The 23,827-nt window shown below is 36.6% G+C and overlaps 2 protein-coding genes across 2 annotated transcripts; one reads left to right on the top strand and one right to left on the bottom strand.

Annotated features, from left to right (window-relative positions):
• Positions 1–481: 481 nt before the first annotated feature.
• On the top strand, positions 482–2,983 carry Cpsf73 (cleavage and polyadenylation specificity factor 73). The gene has a single exon (XM_089249755.1). The coding sequence runs from the start codon at positions 548–550 to the stop codon at positions 2,636–2,638; it is 2,091 nt and encodes a 696-aa protein (XP_089105881.1). The 5' UTR covers positions 482–547; the 3' UTR covers positions 2,639–2,983.
• A 3,823-nt stretch (positions 2,984–6,806) lies between these two features.
• LOC149069954 (septin-2-like) lies at positions 6,807–23,688 on the bottom strand. Its single transcript, XM_089249625.1, has 11 exons — positions 23,483–23,688; positions 20,453–20,567; positions 17,424–17,537; positions 15,737–15,818; positions 15,470–15,610; positions 13,734–13,851; positions 13,065–13,154; positions 11,284–11,380; positions 10,077–10,288; positions 9,119–9,208; positions 6,807–7,445 (listed from the first exon to the last, which is right to left on the bottom strand). Exons 1-11 carry the CDS (start codon positions 23,513–23,515, stop codon positions 7,257–7,259), a joined length of 1,281 nt encoding a protein of 426 aa, XP_089105751.1. The 5' UTR covers positions 23,516–23,688; the 3' UTR covers positions 6,807–7,256.
• Positions 23,689–23,827: the final 139 nt, after the last annotated feature.

Genomic DNA, 23,827 nt, shown 5'->3' with positions numbered 1-23,827 from the left:
CCTTATTATTAATTGGCTTGAATATCGGGGTTTTGTAAAATTAACAGGTAAAATTTCTTTAATCAAATTTCGGATTAGTGCTGTCATCTATCAGGGTAGTTAAGAAACTCATGTGTTTTGATCTCTCACAACTAGTCAGCAGCACGTATACTGTATTCCGATCCTATGCTTGTTTTGACTTTTCATCAGCAGATGGAAGAGCAACCCTGAATTCACAGGCCTCTTTGGCCAGTTTTTATGCCGACAGTTGGCCCTTCAAGACTAAGAATCGGCTAAAACTTTCTGCTCTGGTCTAGTCGGAGTAACCCTGTGAAATCAATATAATATTTTGTCATTGAAATCAATGATGTCCCGTATTTTTTTTCAAAACGTATGGTCAGCGTAAACAGGCTCTGAGATATGCTTTGCTTCGGATATATATTAAAGAGTTTTTATTTGCGAGGGAGGAAAATGCACATGAGATTTTTCGGTCACGGCCGATCGTATCTCTATTGTTTGCATTGCCGCTTTCCGGGACTGCTTTTTATGTGTTTTCCGCGCGAAAAGGATGGCAGCCAAGAGGAAATCTGATTCCGGCGTCCCGCCGGAGGAGAGCGAGCTGTTGGAGATAACGCCACTCGGCGCCGGACAGGAAGTCGGACGGTCATGCATCATCCTGGAGTTCAAGGGCAAGAAAATCATGCTGGACTGCGGCATCCATCCCGGCCTGTCCGGCATGGACGCCCTGCCGTTCGTAGACACCATCGAGGCGCAGGAGCTGGACTTGCTGCTGATAAGTCACTTCCATCTGGATCACTGCGGTGCCCTGCCCTGGTTCCTACTCAAGACGCCTTTCAAGGGAAGGTGCTTCATGACGCACCCAACGAAAAACATCTATAGGTGGCTACTAGCTGATTACATAAAAGTCAGCAACATCGGTACTGAACAGATGCTTTACTCCGAGGCTGACCTCGAAGCCAGCATGGACAAGATCGAGTGCGTCAACTTCCACGAAGAGAAAGAGGTGAACGGCATCAAGTTCTGGTGCTATAACGCCGGACATGTCCTAGGTGCTGCCATGTTCATGATAGAGATCGCCGGTGTGAGAGTTCTCTATACGGGCGACTTCTCCCGACAGGAGGATAGACATCTGATGGCTGCGGAGATACCCAGTGTCCACCCTGATGTTCTCATAACAGAGTCTACTTACGGGACGCACATCCACGAGAAGAGGGATGAGAGGGAGGCGCGTTTTACTAATCTAGTACAAGACATTGTGAATCGGGGAGGAAGGTGCCTTATCCCCGTCTTTGCTCTTGGTAGGGCTCAAGAACTACTGTTGATCCTGGATGAATACTGGACGAACCATCCTGAACTACAGGATGTCCCGATATATTACGCTTCGTCGCTCGCCAAGAAATGCATGTCCGTATACCAGACCTACATCTATGCTATGAACGAGAAGATCCGCCGGCAGATCGCTGTCAGTAACCCGTTTGTCTTCAAACACATTTCCAACTTGAAGAGCATAGATCATTTTGATGATATCGGACCTTGCGTTGTGATGGCGACTCCTGGTATGATGCAGAGTGGGTTGTCCAGGGAGCTGTTCGAAGGTTGGTGTACAGACCCGAAGAACGGTGTCATCATTGCCGGGTATTGTGTTGAGGGTACTCTCGCGAAACACATACTTTCGGAACCTGAGGAGATCATGACCATGACCGGGCAGAAGCTTCCGCTGAAGATGTCGGTGGACTACATCTCGTTCTCCGCCCACACAGATTATCAGCAAACGAGCGAATTCATCAGGAGTCTCAAACCTCCGCACATCATCTTGGTGCATGGCGAACAGAACGAGATGGGGCGTTTGAAAGCAGCAATCATCAGAGAATACGAGGACGATCCAGATGCTCACATTGAAGTCCATAACCCACGCAACACACAGACAGTTGAGCTTCATTTCCGTGGCGAGAAGATCGCCAAAGTTATGGGATCGTTGGCAATCAAGAAACCAGTCCCAGGTCATAGATTATCGGGAGTCTTGGTGAAGCGGAATTTCAGTTACCATTTACTCGCCCCATCTGATCTCTCCAAGTATACAGACATGGTCCTTAGTACCGTCAACCAGCGCCTCAGCGTGCCTTACACCGGCTCGATGCAGCTGCTGCATTTCTTCCTCAGCCAGCTGTCTTCGGACACGGAGTTCGTGAATGACTTCCAGGGCAAGAAGATATTGAGAGTCTTCAAAGTTATAACGATTACCCAGGAACACCAAATAGTTATACTGGAATGGACAGCAAGTCCTGTCAACGACATGTACGCTGACGCTGTCGTCACAGTCATCCTGAAAGCAGAGAAATCGGACATGAACGTGAAATCTCTGCCGGTCATTGTGAAAGTGGACAAGATGCACTTCACGGAGTGTCTTATGGAGATGCTTGTCGAGATGTTTGGTGAGGATTCTGTCAGCAAGATCGTCAGGGGCGAGAAATTAACAGTTACTGTGAACGACAAATGCACCATCATCAACATCCGCAGCTTGGAAGTGAAGTGCGAAGAAGACGAGGCTTTGCAACAGATGATATCGAGTGCTGTCAATCGGTTACACAACTGTTTGCTGCCTCCCAAGTCGGGAATGGAGGTGCCGCTCAACAGTTGAGATGAAGTTCAGGGGGGGTAGGGGTGACATTACAATGTTTCCAAAACTTATAAATGAGCCTTTGGATTCAATGTTTAAACGGTAGTAGAGTATGAAATGTGGATCACTGTATTAATTACTTGAAAGTGGAATTGTTCACGTTTTTTTTTGTTGATTTCGTAATACTCATGCGTATCCATAGAAATAAAATTATATGAAGAAATGTTTTGTTTACTTGTAACAAGTAATTTACCTCAAAAAAGGTATTAATCGCAGCATATTTGTGTTTCTCGATTGTGCGTAAATGTCATTAACGTTTCAATCATGACTATAATGACTTTCTTCTCGTAAAACAATTGAAAATAAAAACTTTTAAATATTTTGGAGTGGAAAAACTTTCAAACATTCGCTCGTTTCCCACTGTGTTGTTGTATAGGTAGGGTGCACAACCTTTGGTTACTTCCCAATATACAGTGTAACACAATCTGGCCAAATCCACTTTGACGTGTGCTATGGTCAATGTTGGAACATCCAAAAACGATTAAAAAGTCAAAAATAAAATTTAAAAAAACCTTTGTTTTTTTTACCAAATATAAAGGTCAATTTCCAATGTCCAATCACCAGGACCTGGAAGCATTATGGTGGTGACATATCTCTGTTTTGGCACAATCAAAAATTTGGCGAGAAAAAGGTATACTGTACATTGGAAACCAATTATGGAATAGATGCTGCCATCTATTAAATAAAAAAAGAAGATAAAACTCTCACATCCAGTATCAACCTTTAAAACTAGATGGCAGTAAATTCTTCAAAGAAATATTTTTCACATTTTGAAATTATTTTAAATCTATAGCGCTTTTGGACAAAACCAGTGGCATATTTACGGTTTTGCCGTTCTTCCCTCATTCTAATTTTCTTGAGCACTCATTTCTTGAATTCACCGCTCTATGCTATAAACCGCTTAGTACCGTCACTTCGAAATACACCTGCATGTCTACATTTTTGCAAGTCACACATTGCACACGCTCTAGTCACTGTTGTGCTCTCTGGGCAGAAACGGATTTGTGGTTATAAAGTTTTGCAGCCGTTCTCCCACTACATACTAATTTGCTGCCCTGGGCTATAGCTCCTTCCCCCCCCCCCCCCCCGTAAATATGCCACTGGGAGAAGAGACGGTCAAGATCGACCATACTTACATCAGTACTTTACATAATTTTGATTTTATAGAAATTATTTTTTGTACATGTTATTTATCTGGATGATCATTGATGCGATTTTTTTTCAGCTGGGGATTTTTAGGAAGGGTTTTCGACATAGATGGTAGCCTGTATCAGGAATATTTCATCAAGCCCTGGATGCAAATTCAACATGCCGGCTGCCGTGTTTGTTGGGACAGCCTTGACCAGTGTTGGAAAAATATCCTATATCATGGATTTGCAGCTTAAAAAAAGGACTAGTTGATAGTGTTTTTCTGTGTTTGCTTTCTAAATAGTCGAACCCGTTATAACAAACTCCAAGAGACTGGAGAAATCACCTTGTTAAGGAATTCCAGGTTTTTGCATTGTTCCTATGTAAACTTATCTGGGGGATTAAAAAAGCGTTCGTTAAAATGAGATTTTCACTATAACAGTATTTGTCTGCAATAGGTAGCAGCATGAGTACTATTCTTCTGTTTGTGATTCATTATTAAATTCCTTGAATTTTTGGATAGATCGCAGCCAGAGCTGCCGTGTTTCAACATTCGGATGAAAATTCAAGCCTTTACCATCTTCACTTCAAAATATGGAAGACAAATGACAGCAAGAACATGAAACAAGCACAATTCTGCCATAAATGCATTAAGGGTTATTCGAGCCCCCCCCACAACAATAATCATTGAACATACACTGTAATCCTGTTTCAACGAAACAAATAAGTTACAGCGAAAAGCTTGTTTTAACAAACACTTTGCTAATTCTGCCCCTTGGATAAGTTTACAAAAGAACTGCAAAAACCTGGAGAGAGAGAATTCCCTTATAAAGAAATTTCACTATATTGAAGTAATTTCTCCAGTCTCTTGGAGTTTGTTATATAATCGGATTAGACTATTACTCTTCGAGAGCTAAAAGTATGGAATGAACTCGTCATTTAGTTGAATCTTGCTACAAGTTATAAGTAATGCTGCTGTAAACCGAAACCATATTGTTTCAATAAAACTAATAAAATTCCTTTTATACGGGACCAGAGGAGGATTTAACAGCGGGTGAACCAAAGTCCCAGATTTCTGAAGGGCCCCGAAAACCCAAACTTTACACTTTTTTTCTAATTTAAAGGATCCAATGTTTTCTTTTATGCCCAGGGCCTCAACCGACTAAACTCCGGTCATATTTAGGACATTAACATTCAGATAAATTGGAGCAGAGTTTCTCAACCTTTTTGGTAAAAAATGTTGATGGCAGTGCCCTGTAGACCTATTTTTTATGTATTCATCAAAGTTAATTTATTTTCTTTAAGAGGCTGCAGGGCTCCACGGAACACTGGTTGAGAATCGCATTAAAACTGATGCCTTGAAATTCTCTTTGGGGACATGCACCTTTATGACGAGGCGCCCCCTAGTCTAAGGACAGCACAAAACTGTCGGGGGAGCTCAAATCCCAGCTTCACAATATTTCTTTCTACATCCAGGGCCTCAACCAACCTTAATCCACCTCTGGCTGGTGCCTAAATTTGTACCCAGCTTGTCAAGTTCTGGGTATATACCCTATATTGGGAACCAACCCATAATCTATTCCATTTTTCCAATCTGTCAATAGATATAACCAAATTTTTCAATGTTTAGACATTGAATTACTATTCAACAACTGACTGATAAGAAATCTGGGAACGCCGTTAATAGGAAAGGTGGGCGATCTAATATATGTACAGTGAAACCTCATCATAACGAAATTCTGCAGACTAAGAAAAAAATATTGTACTATAAGGTGTGTGTATATATATAACACACAAACAAGACTTTTGAAAAAATATTGTATAGTAAAGGGATTTATATAGCGAGGCGCCCCTTCTCTACATCTTCAAGTCTTAAAGCTGGTGTTGACACAACCTAGTTGAGTATGTAAGCCTAAAATATGAAGAAAACATTAGCTAGACACGTTTCAGCACTATATAAAGTTCAGCTTGCTAACAAAGTGGAGGAAAGATGGCAAAAAAAACCCGGGGGGGGGGGGGTCATTTGCTGATCAGAAAGCAGAGTCAAAACTTTGATTTTGTAGGTGTCGCTATCCATTTCTAATTTGTTCAGTTCATTTCTGCATGTGATACATGCAAATGGAAAAGACAAAGTTCCAGAATGTCCAGTTTGATGCTAAGTCTTGCACTGATAGAATGTGTGCGCTCCGTAAACATAAGCCTCTTTTTTTTTCTTCAATGCATTTTCCATTAGGCAGAATCTTCCATTTAAAAAAAATTCATAAACTTTCAGAAGTGAGCCTGGAAAAAGGTTCCAAAAGGTAGACCCAAATTAATTCGGGCTTGAGTGACAAAAAATCTGACAGGTGCAAAAATGAAGCTGCGGACACGGCTGTTTTATATGAACGTGCACATCTGTGTCAAAGAAAATGTTCGTTAGCAGAGGCAGAAAAATCATGAAAAAATGACGAGGAATCACTGGACTTGGCTCCAAAAACAATTTGACCTCGTGTCTAAAACTCATTTTCTTGATTTGTCACACAAGCGCTGGTTCTTGAAATATCGACTGAAATTTAAAGCATTTTTCCCCCACTTAATAATATTGCCAGTTCTAATAAATGTTCAGATAAATAGGTTTGATTTTATCAAGAAAAACGTTTGTGTTTGATTTCATACTGTATTTTACACTGACCATTCTTGTCGCACCACAGCAATTTTCTGCACGAAGGCTAATTAGACCGGGACCTACAATTTATTGCCGATTCCGAATGGCAGGCTTGTTTTTATAGTCATCGAGAGGTTGGTGCCCTAACCTTTCAATGGGGGACTACCTGCAGTAGCAATTTTTTCTGCGTTCATGTCACTGTTTTTGTTGTACCCATGTCAGGAAAGTTTTCCGACAAGGACGAACCAGGTATCGAACTCGCGCCACCTCTAAACATCCTTTGGTACTTTTAGCGAGTATCTTATTGACATGGCCTGTATTTTACAAATTAGAATAAATAGCCCACACATACAACAATCCATGTATTAAAATTTATTATAAATAATATGTATAAAAATCAAAAACATTAACAAAAAAAAAAGAAAACTGCATTTAATAAGTATTGAAGAGTACTTTAACGAAAGCTGCTGATTAGAAGTAACAGCATTCTAGTACAAACGCTCACATACAAGAGGAAGAAAAAATGCATAAATTATAGATGACTTTACACAAAGAAAAAATAAAAAATGACTGCAATATATATATATAAATATATGTGTTTCCAGTTGCATTTGCACTGCTCACAATTGCATGAAACTGACTCGAAAAAAAAGCGAAATATGTAAAGTCTAGGAAAGCTATTAACTAAATTTGTGACTCGAAACATCTGAAATTTCTCTCCGAATATAATAAAAACATTTGGTTTTTTAAAAAAAAAGTCTATATTATCTTCAAATTGACTTTTTTTTTTCTCCCCGAAGGGAAGGTTCATTTTTTCTTGCTTTTCCCAAGGGTCAGCGTGTGCGATGAGAACGTAGATTGGTTCTGCATGTTTTGCAATGCAGCCTTGCGCTTGGTGAAGGCATCAATTTCTTCTTCGAGTCGTTTCTTATCATCCTCCAGTCTTTTCTTCTCTTCTGCATGTTGTTTTTTCAAGGTGTCGAACTTGTTATGGAGCTGGAATAAAATATATATAATGTGGCATGTCATGTAAAAACTACTAGATGCTATTCATAAATAAGTTAATAAGACATAATACTTATGTCTTTTTGAGATGCTTGATTAAAACAAAACAAAAAATCAGAATAAACATTGAATATTCGATATTCGGTTGAAAGTTTGAAAAACTTCTACATCAAAGTGAACTTTCCAATTTAACCTCTTCACATACAGGCTTTTGGCAACAAAATTGGACAATTTGTTTGAAGTATCGGCAATAATTGTAAAAAAGAAATGGCTTCCTTGTTTGCATGTTAGAAATAGAAGAGGAAAAAGGTACAATAGATTTCTCTTTTGCCCTCCCCTATTTGTTCTATTTATATCTCTTACAAATTTATAATAGAAAGATACATTATACAGGGGAGAGGGCTGTCTAAGAGCATCATGGGGCCCCTGAGCCAAGTGATTTTGAGCCTGAGGCCCTACCTGGAAAATTCAACTACTTCTCTTGAAATCCTAGGTGGGTTCATGCGTTAAGACAGCATAGGGGAGGGCCCCCTAAACAGGAATATAAAAAGAATGAAGAGGGGGGGGGGAAATAACTTCCATTCATACGGCCCATATGGAGTTCCACAATAATGAGAAGGAGAGCTGAAATGAATTTCTTCCATCTACATTAGGACACGATATCTCGTCCGTGATCATTAAGAGGTTAAAATAGAGATCTCGCAGGACTGGACAAACACATTGCTTGGGAAATAAAGGTTTTTGACAAGGCAACATTTTTTTTTTAACCACATGCCTGATGGTGAGATATGAAATACTGATTCTATAGCATGTATTATTTCAAGTTACTGCCCGACTGGGCATGTAAATATTTTGGAGATTTGTCCAGGCCTGGAGATCTCGTTAGTTTTTCAGTGCGTAGACTCACAATATAAGAACCTGCATAAAAGTTGATCAGCACAGCTGAGTTTGGTGCATTTTGCATAGAGTAGAAACATCTTATATGTGCATGTATAAACTGACCAGGCCAGGGACATATGCAGGATAAACTTTAAATGGAGCACAAGGAAAATCTTCCAGAGAAATTTTGAATTCATAACCTTCAAAAAGCACTTTACATTAACAGAAATTGGTAATTTTACCACACAAATTTCTTTTAGTATTTAAATTTTTTCACAAAAATATACATACAGTCTAATCCTGTTATAGCGAACTCCAAGAGACTGGAGAAATCATTTCATTATAACAAAATTTAATTATAAAGGAATTCCACAGGTTATTGCATTGTTCCTATGTAAACCTATTTGGGGGATTAGAAAGGCGCTCATTAAAACAAGATTTCTTCGCTATAACATATTGGTTAAAAGAGGATTTGACTGTATATATATATATAAATAAATAATATATATATATATATATATATATATATATATTTTTTTTTTTTTTTTAATTTTTTATCTCTTGGGAGGGATGATCCTGCATGTTATTCATGAGTGAAGACACAACTCGATGAACTGTTTCAAATTGACTCAAACATATAAGATTTTACTTTCAGCAATGCGTGCGTGGCCATGGATATAATTTGATCAGACTGAAATGAGAAGTTAATGTTAATTTTAGAAAAGATGGCCATGCTGTGAAAGTTAATTACTTCAAAGCTAAATACTACTATAGATTATTATTACTTCTTTTTCTATTTCCTTGATTTCTTGTTCTTTCTCTCTTGCTTTCACCACAAACACCTGCTTTGCTTCTTCTTCTTTCTTCTCAAGTTCCTGAAACATCAGAACAATCCTCTAATAAGAACCCAAGCTCATCAAAAATAAAATTATTAATGTGAATATTTGTAAAAAAAAAATTTCTTCACATGGTAATAAAATGCTTCTTTGACGACCAACTTTTTTCTGTACTCATCACACGAGAATCCAATTTTTTACTTCCAGAATCAAGTGATTAGATGAGACAAGCCATTATTATTATTTTTTCATTTTAACCCAGTTCTTAAGTTCTTAATGTGTGCGTGGCCAAGCATCGTCATGGAAGCTGCAGTGGGGTTTCTTAATGTGTGCGTGCCTATTCAATATCATGAAGTGCTTAGATTATTCCATTAGCAGTGGATACTGTGCACTGGGGCAAGGGAGCCATGGAAGACAAAAGTTTGAAAAACATTTTTCCAAGATTAGGAGAGATTTCTTATATCTACGATACTATCTATGTATATCTTTTCAAATTTTTTTCCAAACTTCATGCCCAAATAATCAGGAGGGTTCCTTATGTATGTTAAAATATAGCAATTAAAAAAATTTGAGGCATTTTTAGTGATTTCTGCTGTGCGCCTTAAAGGGTTAACAAATCAAGCATGGTAATTTTACTAGAATAAGGGCTGAAAAAAAAATTCACTTTTCATTTGGGTTAACGATCTTCACAGCATTTTATAAAAAAAACTATTAAGATATATTATAACCAATAAATTAATCTTATACAAAGGAACAAATAGAAACAATTAGAACAAATATTTAAAAAAAGATGTGACATATTTACAAAAATAAATTCTCGAAAAATAAGAAAAATGTATCAATGTTCAGACCTATCATATTTGAAAGATATAGATTAGTTCAAATATATGCACAAGGCAATACTTGCTTTCAAATGCTCTTGTCTCTTCTGTTCATATGTTTCTTGGAAGCTGATTGGCTTATTGTCTGCACCAACATCTGAAAATCCCATCTGCTCCAGTCTCATGCGTCTGTAGAGCTCATAATGACGAGCATGTGTCTGCTCTCTCATATCTTCCATGTTGGTACGTATAAGCATTTCACGAAGTCTCACAAAGTCACAATGATTGTCATTTTCAACTAATAACGAAAATTACACACACAAAAAACAGTTGAATTCAATCCAAAGTTTTGTTACTTATCTCAGTTTTGAGATTTGTCAAAACAAGAATAGTGTTAGGGTAAATGTAATAAATCAGTGATTATGGATAATCACAGATTATTATGCATAATTACCAATCATCTCCTTAAGTTTGAGAAATTTTCCAACTTTTATCACTTTTACCAGTGATTACATGCAATTCCCAAATGAGGTTGGTAAGCGTGATATAGAAGAAATCGTGCCAAAATATCACTTCAACTACTTCAAATTCAACCACTTATCATTTTCTCTCATACATGATAGGTGGAACAAATATATTTTGCCATAAAAATGATTAAAATTATAATTAAAATTATTTGCCATAAAAGTGTTAAAGGATGAAAAAGCGTAAATTATTGTCTTGTAAGGTTAGTTTCCTTCAAGTTTATCATAATTTTCAAATATAATCAACATCACTGATCGAATCTATCATCATAGACTGAAGTTTGATCAATATATCAAGTAAATTTAACTAATTTTATTGAGGATTTAAAATATTTACCAACATGAGCTGAGGATTATACATAATCGGTAAATTTCATAAATCACAAAAATTTATCAAACTTACAAAAATGGTCTACGATTATGCATACACACATTTATAATCACTGGATTTATCACATTTATTCTGTGTAGCACATATATATGTAAGAATAATATCATCACAAAGATGTTTGCATAATCTTCTCATCAAAATCACTTTGGAAAACAATTACAATGAGCAATAGCGAAAAATAAATGCAGCTTGCACATTTTTAAAAGATATATTACTAAATAGTAAAAGATATATTACTAAATAGTAAAAGATATATTACTAACTAGTAAAAGATATATTACTAACTAGTAAAAGATATATTACTAACTAGTAAAAGATATATTACTAACTAGTAAAAGATATATTAATAGTATAATTTTTATTTCGCAATATACTCACCATGTACAGTTCCCCAAGGGTATTGACGGGCTCTGATCATTTTATTCCCAATTCGAACAAAGTCTGTGCTACCCACAACAGCAAAAGGTATGTGAGTCTGGTTGATACAAAAACAAAATTTCAATGACAGCATGAAATAACCTTTACTATTTCTAAAATAAGATTATATTTCATATGCATATCATTTGGTGAATACTAAGTAACTCAGTTTTAGACATTTTAAAGAAAAGGAAGATTTTTGATATTGAACAAAGAGCATATTTAGTATAATCTATCTAGAAGATTCATGTTTATGAAACTAATAACAGATGGCTATAGCCGTACAGTTTTTGAATGATAAGGAAGACAGTGGCAGTTATTGGGCAGTTCTCACAACATTTATTTTGCATTGAAGATGCAATTTTTTTCATGGAGAATTTTGTGATTTCCTATTGTTAATTTCATTCAAAAATTTCATGAAGAAAAATACGTACAGCTGTGCCGTAATCCTTGTATCTTGGGACATGTGTTCCTCATATCAGATTCATCCTCAGATGCAATCAGCTATTTTTGTGATTTTTAATTCTCAACGCAATGATCATGACTGCTTTACCATTTTCCCAAGACATATCTAAATGTTCTTCAAAAAATTGTTTCAATGTTATTGATTTTAATTTCTTGCACAACACAATGTGCAAGAAAATTACAAGTTGTTCGCCTAATGTTTTTAGTTGCTCAAAAAACCTCACTCCTTCTGCTAACAGTAGATAATAAGAGAAGTGTTGACTTCCACGCATTATTTCATCCACAACTGTGGTAGATATATAAGGAGACAAGTGGACTCAATATGAATTGGGCTGTCCAGAAAGTTTGATTCCCTGCCAGCGAGATGCATTTTTCAACACCCAAGTGGAGCAGTGGTAAGATGCTCATCTTTCACCATGAAGGCTGCCAGTTTGTTATCTACTTCCTTCCCCAGAAACAAATTATTTCCCTACCAAGTCTGAGGTGCCCACAGATAGATAACACCTTCATTTCTGACTCAACTACTAAACCAGACATGCACCTTGTCCATATTCCTCTGCGGAACGTCTAACGAATTGATACATGTTGAAATGTACATGTATATGTTGTGAGCATAAACATGAAGTTGTACACTTCCAGTACCACTCGATCACCATAGCGGCTTTCTGACTCAACTGGATTGATAGCAAATTGCTGTATGGCCGAAGTAGGTATGCAATAGAAAAAGCTGGCCAAACAAGACTGGTAAATCATAATAGATGATACTCCTTTGAAGATGCTTGCCAACAAAACGTTTGAAAATCAAATTTGCTCTTGATCAAAGCTATTTAGCTCAGATCAGAATCTTCACACCCTGATGCTGGTCCCAAAAGCACAGGGTTGGGGGAGGGGGTTCAGGGACATATGCAGGATCGGCCATTAGAAAGGGGTGGGTGAAAGAATTTCTCCCAGAGAAATTTTGAGTAACAATCAAAAGCATTTAAATAAATAGAATTTGATTAAAATATCATATAAAATGTATTTTTATTTGACGTTAGAATTTTTTTAAAAAATGTTTCCAATTTTATTTCAAATTTTTAAAATTAGCTTAGGGCATAAGCACAAGCCTCCATTGCTTTCTGCATATGCCTCAACGTGTTTGCCATCTTCACCCCCATGCATCCCTTCAAGTCTCTCTGTTTATGCCTAGAAGTCTATAACCTCAATTTTAAAAGACAAACTTCAATAGTAACAAACAGTAAAATGAAGATGTTTTGAGTAAAATCAACAGAACCTACATTCATGGAAGTATTCACTTCAGCAACGGTCTCATCATCAGTTGGAAACTGGTATATTTGGACACCATTACTCACTAATTCACTCATTATCTAAGAAAAAATACATTTCATTCATTAGCAGTGATAGATAAATATATTAAGGTTCAATTTCACAACACATTCTAGCAAACAGATCTAATCAATATAACAATAAAATGATCCTCTATCTAGAATAATCAGAGAAACATTTGCTAAATGACTTATCTTTCTTTTCTTCCTTTCAAACTGGGCAAAACTCAGGTTTATTGCCATATATGGACAATTTACTACATAGTGAATTGTACTGGAAGTGTGTACCTAACATATGTGCATCTAGTGTTGTGCATGATTTTTCAGTACTGTCATCTATATTTCAGAAGTGAGTGTAGTGCAATGATTTAATTATATTTGTACTGTTTGTAGGTATGTTGCTCTCTGTGGCGAGACTTTTGAAGGGGAGATCGGCTCACATGCTAAATGACTTATCAATAAATATGTTCATAATATGTTTGTCTTACAGTAGAATATTTCACTAATAATCTCAGACACCAGAATGAAAACCATCATAAATGAAACGTTCTACAAAATTTTCTGAATGGTATGCAGGTATGAAACATGCATTCATCTCGTTCTTTAGATAAAAATGACTACCTTTATTTTGAAACGCTGAAGTTCTGTTTTAGAAATGGTGTCCGCCTTTGCAATGATAGGTATGATATTGGCCTTACTGTCAAGTTTCTTCATACACACAAGATCAATAGACTTCAACCTAAGAGAAAAGTGCAACATTAAAGCTGGCGGCATATGGGAAAAGTTTATGAGAATTAATATTTATATGAAAGTTTTTAAAGTCAGAAAAATTTACATAAATGTATGGAATAATGTTAAAAATATTTTTGGACGCTGTTTTGAACTTGATTAGTCAAATTAATTGCTAAATGCAAAACATTGATGTAAGGGGCTATGTTACAGTATGTGGGGGAAGGGGCCCATGAAGGCATCACTTGTATCATTTCAACTAGTTTAGTTGTGGCTGAGATGTTTGGCATCAGGAAACTAATTTTAAAAAGTTGTATTTGATCCACGTTTTAATGTTGTAGCCAGTCCATAAGCTTGTAACTTCCCATAAGCGGATACACACTCTTTGAATGGTTGAGGGGGAGGAGCATCACAGAGGGCATGCTTAGTGAATAGGTGAGGGATTGTCGCTTTTGTGTGTTCTCCCTCTTCCCTGTATCTTCCTATACAATTTCATGGCATCTAATTAATACAGAATACACCAAAGTACTTCTAAGGTATTCTTGAGATTGAAATTGGCTTAGTATCCTGTCAGATTTTTTCTTTACGGAAAGTGTTACTTCCACTTTAAGAGCCATGGCATAAAGACAACTGCACAAGCTATGGCTAGTACAAAAAAGCATCCACTGCGAGTGGATAGTGATACAACTTTTCAGGAAATGAACTGTTACCTCTCTTTCTGAATTGGCAATAATCCTGCTCTCATCATTTGTTAATCGAGTTAACAAAGGCAATAATAGTCAGAAAAATTAATCTGAGCCTATATTATTCATTTGATCTTATTGATAAGATTTGACCACAGTGTTCAGCTATAGTGAAATTGTAGTTTGAAAAAAACAACAAAGAAAAACAATTGTCTCCGCCCCCCCCCCCCACAAACTGAAGCCATGTTAGCTTCACGGGGCATGGATGCCTTGTAATTTGACACTAACCTGTCACTGAACTAACATTGCATTGCATTGCATGACAATAGGTTCCATAAAAGTATATCATACAATTTCGTGCATGCATGTATGTATGTGCAGCACCCCTAGGAATTTAAGTCCCAAATTGTGAGGGCACCCATGTACTAAGGGTATTCAGAACCACCTATATGAATGTTTCAACAGAATGAAATTAAAAATGGTTACAAGTCTAAAAATCATTAACCCATTGAAATTTGAATACAACTATAAGAATAACACATTGATCTTTTTTCTTGTGTAGTGTTCGACCACATCACCCACTCATATATAATATCATCTGCGATATTAAGCAAACTCTACTTGTATATAAACTGCACTGAGATCATTTTTGTCTCACCACAGCCATTTTTTGCACATAATGGCTAATTAGACTGGGACCTACAGTTTATTGGCGATTCCAAACTGCAGCTTTTATCTTTTTTTGGTTTCATCTGTATTGCTAGTAGAATGTACTGACCACTCTGTAACCACACCTGTCATAACAATCTGTTCCACATTCATCCTATGGCCGTTCTTATACTTCTGCATTTGTCCTGCAGTAGTCAACATTTAAAAAAAAACCACAAATATTTAAGGTTAATAATATTTAATATTATTAACCCCCTATAAAAAGGTGTTACTTACCCATGACCAGTTGGAGAAATGAAGTAAAGGCAAACATGTATTCTGGTGTCATGATATGTGGACAATGAGCGCTTGATTTTCAGTTCTTCCTGAAGATACATTTCGAATTGACTGTCAATGTAGTCTACAATAGCTTTGAAACTAAAAGAAAACAAAATCAATTTTTTTTTTCATTTTCAAAGAATAAATATTTTTTTGACTAAGGCTACAGGTTCTTAGAAATCATAGGGATATGGGGGAAAAAATACAGGTAAAAGGTTTCCTTACCTGTCCTCTTTATTAATTTGGTCTCCATATCCCACTGTGTCTACAATAGTGAGTTTCAGATTTACGTTCTTCTCTTGAAGATCTAATGAAAGAGAAATTACAGTCACAAACAAATTGCTGATTTCAATTTGATGCACTATGGTGATTTTATGATATATGCTTATAATTAGAAACAGGTACAGTAAAATTTTACTAAAATAACGCTCGATATAGACATCTCTCTATAATGATATTGTTCTGGATAATCTCTCACACAAGCCCTCGGAATAAGTAAAGGAAGAAACAAAATGCAGGACTTGCAGGATCAAAATCCTGTATATAAAGATCAAGTTGAATACCCACAGGTCTAAAACACATCCGGTGCCTCTGTTAGCAATCTCCTTTAACATGAAAAGAGACTGGCACCCACAGCACCTCACACATTATTTTGTAACAGAGGGCTGAACATTTCTAGAAGTAAGAAATAAAAATGTCCTGCATACAGCTCAAGCTGCTATTACTGACCCAGAAATATGATAAATGCTACTGGATACAACTCAAATGTTCATATGTTAAATAGGTTTCTATGCTATGCATCAACAAGATTTGAGTTAACATGTACTGACTAGTGTTGTGCATGATAACATTTTGACACAAATGATAACATTTTCCATACGAATCTGTAAATCATGTACTCATTGCAATTTGTGTGTTAAATAGTCTCGTAACAGTCTTTTAATCAAAAAGCAAGTTAGAGTAAATGAGATGGGCAGCTCGCTATAAGGCTTTTTGTGCAGCCAAATAGGATGCTCTATTAAAAGACCACCAAATCAGGTGAAGAGAAGAAAAAATAACAAAAATTTAGAAAAAGTGTTTTGTTTGTATAATTCAAACTATGCATGAATGGAATGATAAAACTCCATTTCAATGATCTAGCTGGAAACACAGCAAGTTTTGAGGGTCACTTTACTGGTGTGGCTTATATGCTAAAGGGGTGTAAAAATTATGTCTGGCACGGGTGAGAATTTTATCTATAGCCACCTATGGTGATCAGTAACAGAAGCATAAAATAATATCTATATACTTATGTAGATAAGTCATTTTGTACCAAATATGATGCAGGAGCAAAACTGATCATGAGTGCTCAAGATCTTGTAATATTTGAAGTCTTTGCTTATGATACCATAACTCTTCAGGTGCAGACATTATAAACCAGAGGCACATTTACAGGTGGACTACAGCACAGGATAGCAAGAACTACAAATCATAACAATTAGTGGCCAAGAACATTAAAATGGGAGAAAGATGACAAATGAAGTTTGAATATACAGCCAGGTCAGGGTTCCCAATGACCTGGAAAGTCATGGAAATCAAAAATGGTCAGGAAAGTCAGGGAATATTAAAATATGAGTAAAAGTTCTGGAAAGGAAGAAAAAATGAAACAAAAAAAGTTTGAAATTTGAAAGGTTAAGATTTTTAATTATATTTCTTTCTTCTAGAGTTTTGACTAAGGAAAGTCTGGGAAATTTTTTAGTTTTTGGTCAGGGAAATGAGCAAGCGTAGATTTTATTGGGAACAGTGCTGGTGGTGAAGCCATAAATCTGGCCGTTACAAACAGGTTAAATAAATCTTATGCAAAGATTAAGAACATCATCCATTAAATCATACACAATGCATGATAAGTGTATCATTTTCAAATTCAACCCACCATAAGTATTAGCCTTCAATTTGACACCAGGTAAGTTATGTGGACTTGGCGCTGAATCAAATGTTGTATTGAATAACGAGTCCATCAATGTAGATTTACCAAGACCCGTTTCACCTGAAAAATACCACATTTGGATAATTAATTAAAATAAATTTGAAAATCAAAGCAGTAAAAGAAAAATAAATAAATCTTGAAGCAAAGATATAAAAAACCATGAAAAAAAAATTGTCCACCTATTTTTAACAGTTTGCAAGTGTAAGAAATTTAAAGAACATTTTTTCAGACAATCAAGGAAAAAAATCATACCCTAATGGAGATGTAGATAACTTTTCCCACTCATTTCCCCATCGTCATTTTGCCAAAAAGACGACATACATGTAATGAACATATATGTGATATGTGATTAATTAATTTAACACTATTATAAACTCATTATGTTGAAGAATTAAACTTTTCTGTTGCAAATTACACTTTTCAAATGAGTAGATCGTTTAACAGACCTCAATTTAACACACATAAATTTCATGGCCTAATTTTATTATTTTTGTTTCTTTAAATAGAAACCTAAATTACTGTTTGATTGAGTGAAAAAAACTGAGTAAAATTCTTTTGAAACAAGTTGACTGCCATTCAAACAAGAAGCTGTTTTTCACTGTTGGAATGATTTTTTTTTTTTCTTTTTGCTTTGAAATACAAAAACCATTTCAGAAGATGTGAAAAGAGTCAGGTTCTCTAAAGTGTGCAATGACATTCAGTTAACATTTTTAATTTTGTTGCTGAATGGAAGTGTATGAAAACCATGACTTTAGCTAACAGGAAAAATGAATTGCCACCAAACATGGAACATCAAAATCATTGAAAAATGTTTCAAGACCCTATTTCCAAACAATCATAATGAGGCAGAATAGTGATGCCCGTGAAATTACAGCTGAACGATGGTCATCAATCAGTGATGCATATTATGAGAACTGCAACCTCTAGTCTCAGCCAGTTGTTTCAGACTTTGAACCCAGTAGAGTAGTGATTCTCAAAGTATGCACCACACTCTTTGGAGCACTGCCAACTATTGTTAGAGGCGCCGCTGTGTGAGCTGCCTCTATTAATGAGTGCCAATTCAATACCATGAAGTGGTTCTTTATGAGACTATTCTGGGGAGCCATGGACACAAGTCCACTAGGGCAAAGGATCTGCGGAAGACAAAAGTTTGAGAACCACTGTTGTAGAGGAATGCTTTCAAGGTAAATAATACTGTTAAATAGTAGTAATCAGTCACAATACTCTTGGATGCCACCAAAGTGCCTCAAGAATGAGTGAAAGTGTTCTGTATTCAACCTCATTTCCATAGTGCTGCGAATGGAAAAAAAAAAATAGGAATCTCTGGATGAAACAGCTTAAGATGTTTTGCTAATGTGGATTTTTTTTACTCTGTGTACAGATAGTGTAAAATAAACTTTTTAAATTTCTGTCTGATCCAAAAAAACATGATAGTATCAATTATGGTAATTTCATCAGAAAACAAATAAAAACAAAACAATATAAAGGATTTATCCAAGGATGCTGTCACTCTCTGCTATCTATACAGAGGGTTCAACAGCTGGCTGATGTGAAGATGTATTTTGGACACAAGTCCACTAGGGCAAAGGATCTGCGGAAGACAAAAGTTTGAGAACCACTGTTGTAGAGAAATGCTTTCAAGGTAAATAATACTGTTAAATAGTAGTAATCAGTCACAATACTCTTGGATGCCACCAAAGTGCCTCAAGAATGAGTGAAAGTGTTCTGTATTCAACCTCATTTCCATAGTGCTGCGAATGGAAAAAAAAAAAATAGGAATCTCTGGATGAAACAGCTTAAGATGTTTTGCTAATGTGGATTTTTTTTACTCTGTGTACAGATAGTGTAAAATAAACTTTTTAAATTTCTGTCTGATCCAAAAAAACATGATAGTATCAATTATGGTAATTTCATCAGAAAACAAATAAAAACAAAACAATATAAAGGATTTATCCAAGGATGCTGTCACTCTCTGCTATCTATACAGAGGGTTCAACAGCTGGCTGATGTGAAGATGTATTTAGGAAATAAAGAGAAAATTCAACTTCCCTTGCCAGGAATTAAACCCACACCCTCTCACTAACCAGATGAGAGCGCTGGACCACTACGCTACAAGAGCAACAAACCTCATTCTTTTAGCATTTGTGTGCACTAAATAGGACCATACATGGACACGGTCAGACCTAACTCAGTCCAAAGCTTACAATTACCGACACTGCCACCAGATGGTGACTTCTCCAAGGTCACCAAGTCATGAGATGATATAGAATAATTTCCAAAGGGCTTATCCTTGAATAAGTCACCAACTAGTGGCAGTGGCAGCAATTGTGAACTATGGCCTGAATTAGATCTGACCATCCGTGTGCAATCCCATTCAATGCACAAGAGATCTGAAAAGAAAAGACACAAAAGATTGAGGTTCGTTGTCATGGGTGGAGATATGGGCGGGGCATGGGGCAATGCCCGCAGCGTCAAAAGTGGAGTCAACTGATCTAATGTATATGTGTATATATGAACTGACGTCATTATCATCGTGCCCCCCAACCTTTCAGGTCTATCTCCCCCTATTCATTGCTCCTGTAGCCTATAGGTCTAGCATGCTAATCTGGTTAGTGAGAGAGCATGGTATCGATTCTCTCCAAGAGTAGTTGAGAATTTTCCACTCTTTCCTGAATTCATATTCGCATCGGCCAGCTGATGAAACCTCCGTTTAAAGAATTTATGCATCTAAAAATAATGTAAATCTTAAAAACATTATTACTACAATTAACTTTGATAAAGTTACAGCATAATGTTTCTAATTTTTGCTTTAGAAAAATTCTCACTTTAAAGGATACCAGTTCCATCCAGATCGGTCAATTAAATCGAGATTTCACTATGTGTAGAAACTGAGTTGCTAATATACAAGAAAGCAAAGGAATAAAATTTTGATAAATTGTAACAATTCTAAAGTTTAGAGAGAAACAAAAACTCACCAATACAGAGGATATTGAATGTGAATCCTTGTTGCACAGATTTATCGACGAGCTGATCTGGAAGACTATCAAAGCCAACATGTCCTTGTAATTTCAAACCTCTGAAGCTTTCCAGCTATATGTATTGAAAAAATTGAATGCACATTTTACATAAAGTACAAGCATATAAAAAAAAAAAATCTTGCAATTAGAAGCATTTTATGTTTCAAGAAAAAAACTTCCACGAAACGGAACTCAACCTTGATATGAAGCAAAAAATTAAGATATTATTTTCCATACTTTAAGCCAAGAGTTTAAAAAAGAAACGGAGGACTGAACATGAAATGCAACTAAGGTACGCAATAAGCATTACAAAGGCAAAGTGAATATTCATTTTCACAGGTTAATATGGAAAATGAAAATTGACAAGATAGAATGAAAACCAAGAGTGAAAATTAACCCATGTATATTTGCTACTGATTGGTTATTGGCACAAGACCATTAGCATCCTTTATTAAAATTGGCATGATTTAGAGTGTTTTTTCAATGATCTCCAGCGCATGAAATTCCCTCTTTTCAATGCTATATCACATTTGTTTGCAGGGGCGCATTAGCGGTTTTGTTGTCTGTGGGCTACAAAGGTTTCTCTGGGCCGTCAGCAACCATTTCCATCTGTCTGTGGAATACACAAATTTTGCCACACTCCTTGCATTCTAATTAATTTTCTTGATACTCTTCCCACCAATTCGATACCCTGTGTCATAACTAGCCCGACTGGCCTTCAGCCCCTCCCCACCCCTTGTAAATACACCAGTGTCTCTAAAGTCACTTGTTTGGTCATTGATATGCTTGTATGCTGTTTTTGTCACCCCACATGCCTGTACTGGTCACTCAATAGCCAAGTCCCTCACTCTCTAGACAGACGACAATTTTACCCCTTGTGGGCTATACAAATTTCGCCACTCTTCTCCCATCCTACTAATTTTCTTACCCACCCATTCCTCAAATTTGCCACTCATCTGAACTCACTGCCTTGGACTACACTCCACTAAGTCTCCCTCCCACCGTAAATATGCACCTGGACATATCTATGCACAAGATGAAACTTAGCAGACTTCTTTCAAGTATAGAAATATGAATTTATCAGAAATTAAACATACCAGCATAGAATGAAAGTTTTTTTATAAATTTAAGATTTATCTTTATTGAATCAGCTTTAGCAGTGGTTACGCAACACCCTCTCCCCACATCTAGAATAGCTATGGTAGTACTCAAATTTACTAACTAAAAAACTAATTATACAGAGAGGTGTATTTATGGGGGGGGGGGGGGGGGCTCAGCAGGTTATAACTCTGTTTACAGAAGATGTTCAGCCCGTGGCGTGAAATGCTGCTTTTAAGGTCAGGTAAAGTTCTTGGACTCTCATGACTTACCAGACGTTTCAATATACTCCCAGAGCCAAAAATCGCATGGATTAAGGTTCAGGAATGCTACAGATTAGAGAAGTGCCAGCTGATGACACACTCTTCTGTAAAATGTGTTTTAAGCACATTCTTAACGCACACTGCAATGTGTAGAGGAGCTCCGTCTTGCATAAAGATTGTCTCTGCAAGGCAGTGACGTTCTTGTAAAGCCGGAACAATTTTATTCTGTAACAGCAATGCATATCGCTTCCTGGTGATTGAACATGCGTCATTGGACCTGTAGAACATAACTCTTCGTAGACGTAGGGACCGAGAATAAATGATGCAGTAAATCCACACCATACAGTCACTTTTGGTGAATGCAACAGAACCTCTAAGCGTGCAGATTTTCTCGTTCCCAAATTCGGAGTTGAGAGCATTAACTGCACCTTCCAAATGAAAATGTGCTTCGTTTGTTTAGAGAATATTCCAGGGCCATTCTGAATCGATCTCAATGCGAGCTAGAAACTGCAGTGAGAACTGAAGTCGAGCATTGGTCATAATCGAGTGGAAGCAACAGCTGCACAAGTGAAAGTTTGTACGGATAATATCGAAGGATATTTCACATGATCTTATGGACAGTTGAACGTGGCCTATCTAACGCCTGTGCTACATGTCTGACATTGGTGCTACCACAAGAATTTGAAACTCTGTCTTCTATCAGAAGCAAAACCTCCTGTAATGCATCTATAGAAACAGGTTTTCTTCCTCTTCCAGGTCGAACAGCCAATGAAACTGTGGTTTCAAATTTCGTTATTATACTCCAAATGTTTTAACATTCACTGGACCTTTTCAAATCCTCTTCCAAGTCTGATATTTCTGTAGAGCAGTTACTGCGGAATTGCTGTATTGGTAAAACAATTTGACCAAGAAAGCGCAATCTTGTAAATTTAACGTCATTGTCAGCAGCAAACACAACGAGAAACAAGATCTCCACAAATGTTTCTAGGTTTTGTAACAGCTGCTGCATGACATCACATAAATTTACATGTTTACTACAGGTATTCAAAGTGAAACGCCCTCTGGTGGCGACATGTGCAACTTATTTTTCCCAATGAAAAAAAAATTTCAAAAATTTCTCCACAAAATTTCACACTTTTCTGATGACTGGTTTCGCCTGTAGGCTACTTTAAAATAGGGTCTTTTAATTATGGAGCAGGTATTGCCCAAGGTGTCGAATTTGAGGAATGAGTTGTCGAGAAAAAATTAGACTATAAAATGAGAAAAGGCAGAAACCATAAATCCGCCTCCGATTACGTCAAAAATATTAAAAAAACATAATTCAGTGGAGGATTTCGGTATAGAAGAGCATAGCATAAACTTGAAAGCACATTTTAAACTTGCAACCCCTGATCTCTGCAAAAATCTATAGAAAAAAAAACTTGTATACAACTAAGCATGCAAAACATAGGCTCATTAGCTTAATGAGCCTTTGTTGAATCAAGTACCAACTCAGATACTATATTTAGACATAACTGCGCTCAAGTGAAGAGGATGCTTATCATGATAATCATTCACCACTGAAATCCATTTAAATCCCAGCCTCAGTTTGCATCCTCTTAACACAGCTGACGTAAATAATACTTACGTTGGGCATTCTATCAACATCTGCGGATGCCATCTTTGGACCGATTCCTGTATTATTTTAATTCACAAATTCTCAACCTACAATTAAAATATAGGATACCATCCGCGAGGAGCCAAGTTTCAAGCCAGTGATGAAACACAAACCCACTAAACCACAGCCTTCATTATCATCCTCTGTCTCACAGGGTGGAGACGCTTTATTCCTCCTTTCTCCCCCCCCCCTCCTCGACCCTTTAAATGGTCAGATCATTTATGGAAACCCCGCCCCCTTCTTGAAAGAAATTCTCCAGTGATTACGTGAACTTTATGGAAAAAAAATATAATGATGTATGATTAAAAAATATAT

This window comes from Pholcus phalangioides, unplaced genomic scaffold (assembly GCF_987345545.1).
Source record: "Pholcus phalangioides strain wild (caught in Gottingen) unplaced genomic scaffold, Ppha-v1.0 ptg000022l_1, whole genome shotgun sequence".
NCBI classification, from domain to species: domain Eukaryota; kingdom Metazoa; phylum Arthropoda; class Arachnida; order Araneae; family Pholcidae; genus Pholcus; species Pholcus phalangioides.
Note: the sequence above shows the minus strand (reverse complement) of the source record. Positions and strands in the feature narration are given on the sequence as shown.

Excerpts from the sequence above, each read along its gene's own strand:
- LOC149069954 (XM_089249625.1), bottom strand. The coding sequence starts at position 23,515 with ATGGCATCCGCAGATGTTGATAGAATGCCCAAC. Across the intron at positions 15,611-15,736 it reads CAAATTAATAAAGAGGACAG|TTTCAAAGCTATTGTAGACT; the intron begins GTAAGGAAACCT and ends GTTTTCTTTTAG. Across the intron at positions 9,209-10,076 it reads AGAGACAAGAGCATTTGAAA|GAACTTGAGAAGAAAGAAGA; the intron begins GCAAGTATTGCC and ends CTGATGTTTCAG.
- Cpsf73 (XM_089249755.1), top strand. The coding sequence starts at position 548 with ATGGCAGCCAAGAGGAAATCTGATTCCGGCGTCCCGCCGGAGGAGAGC.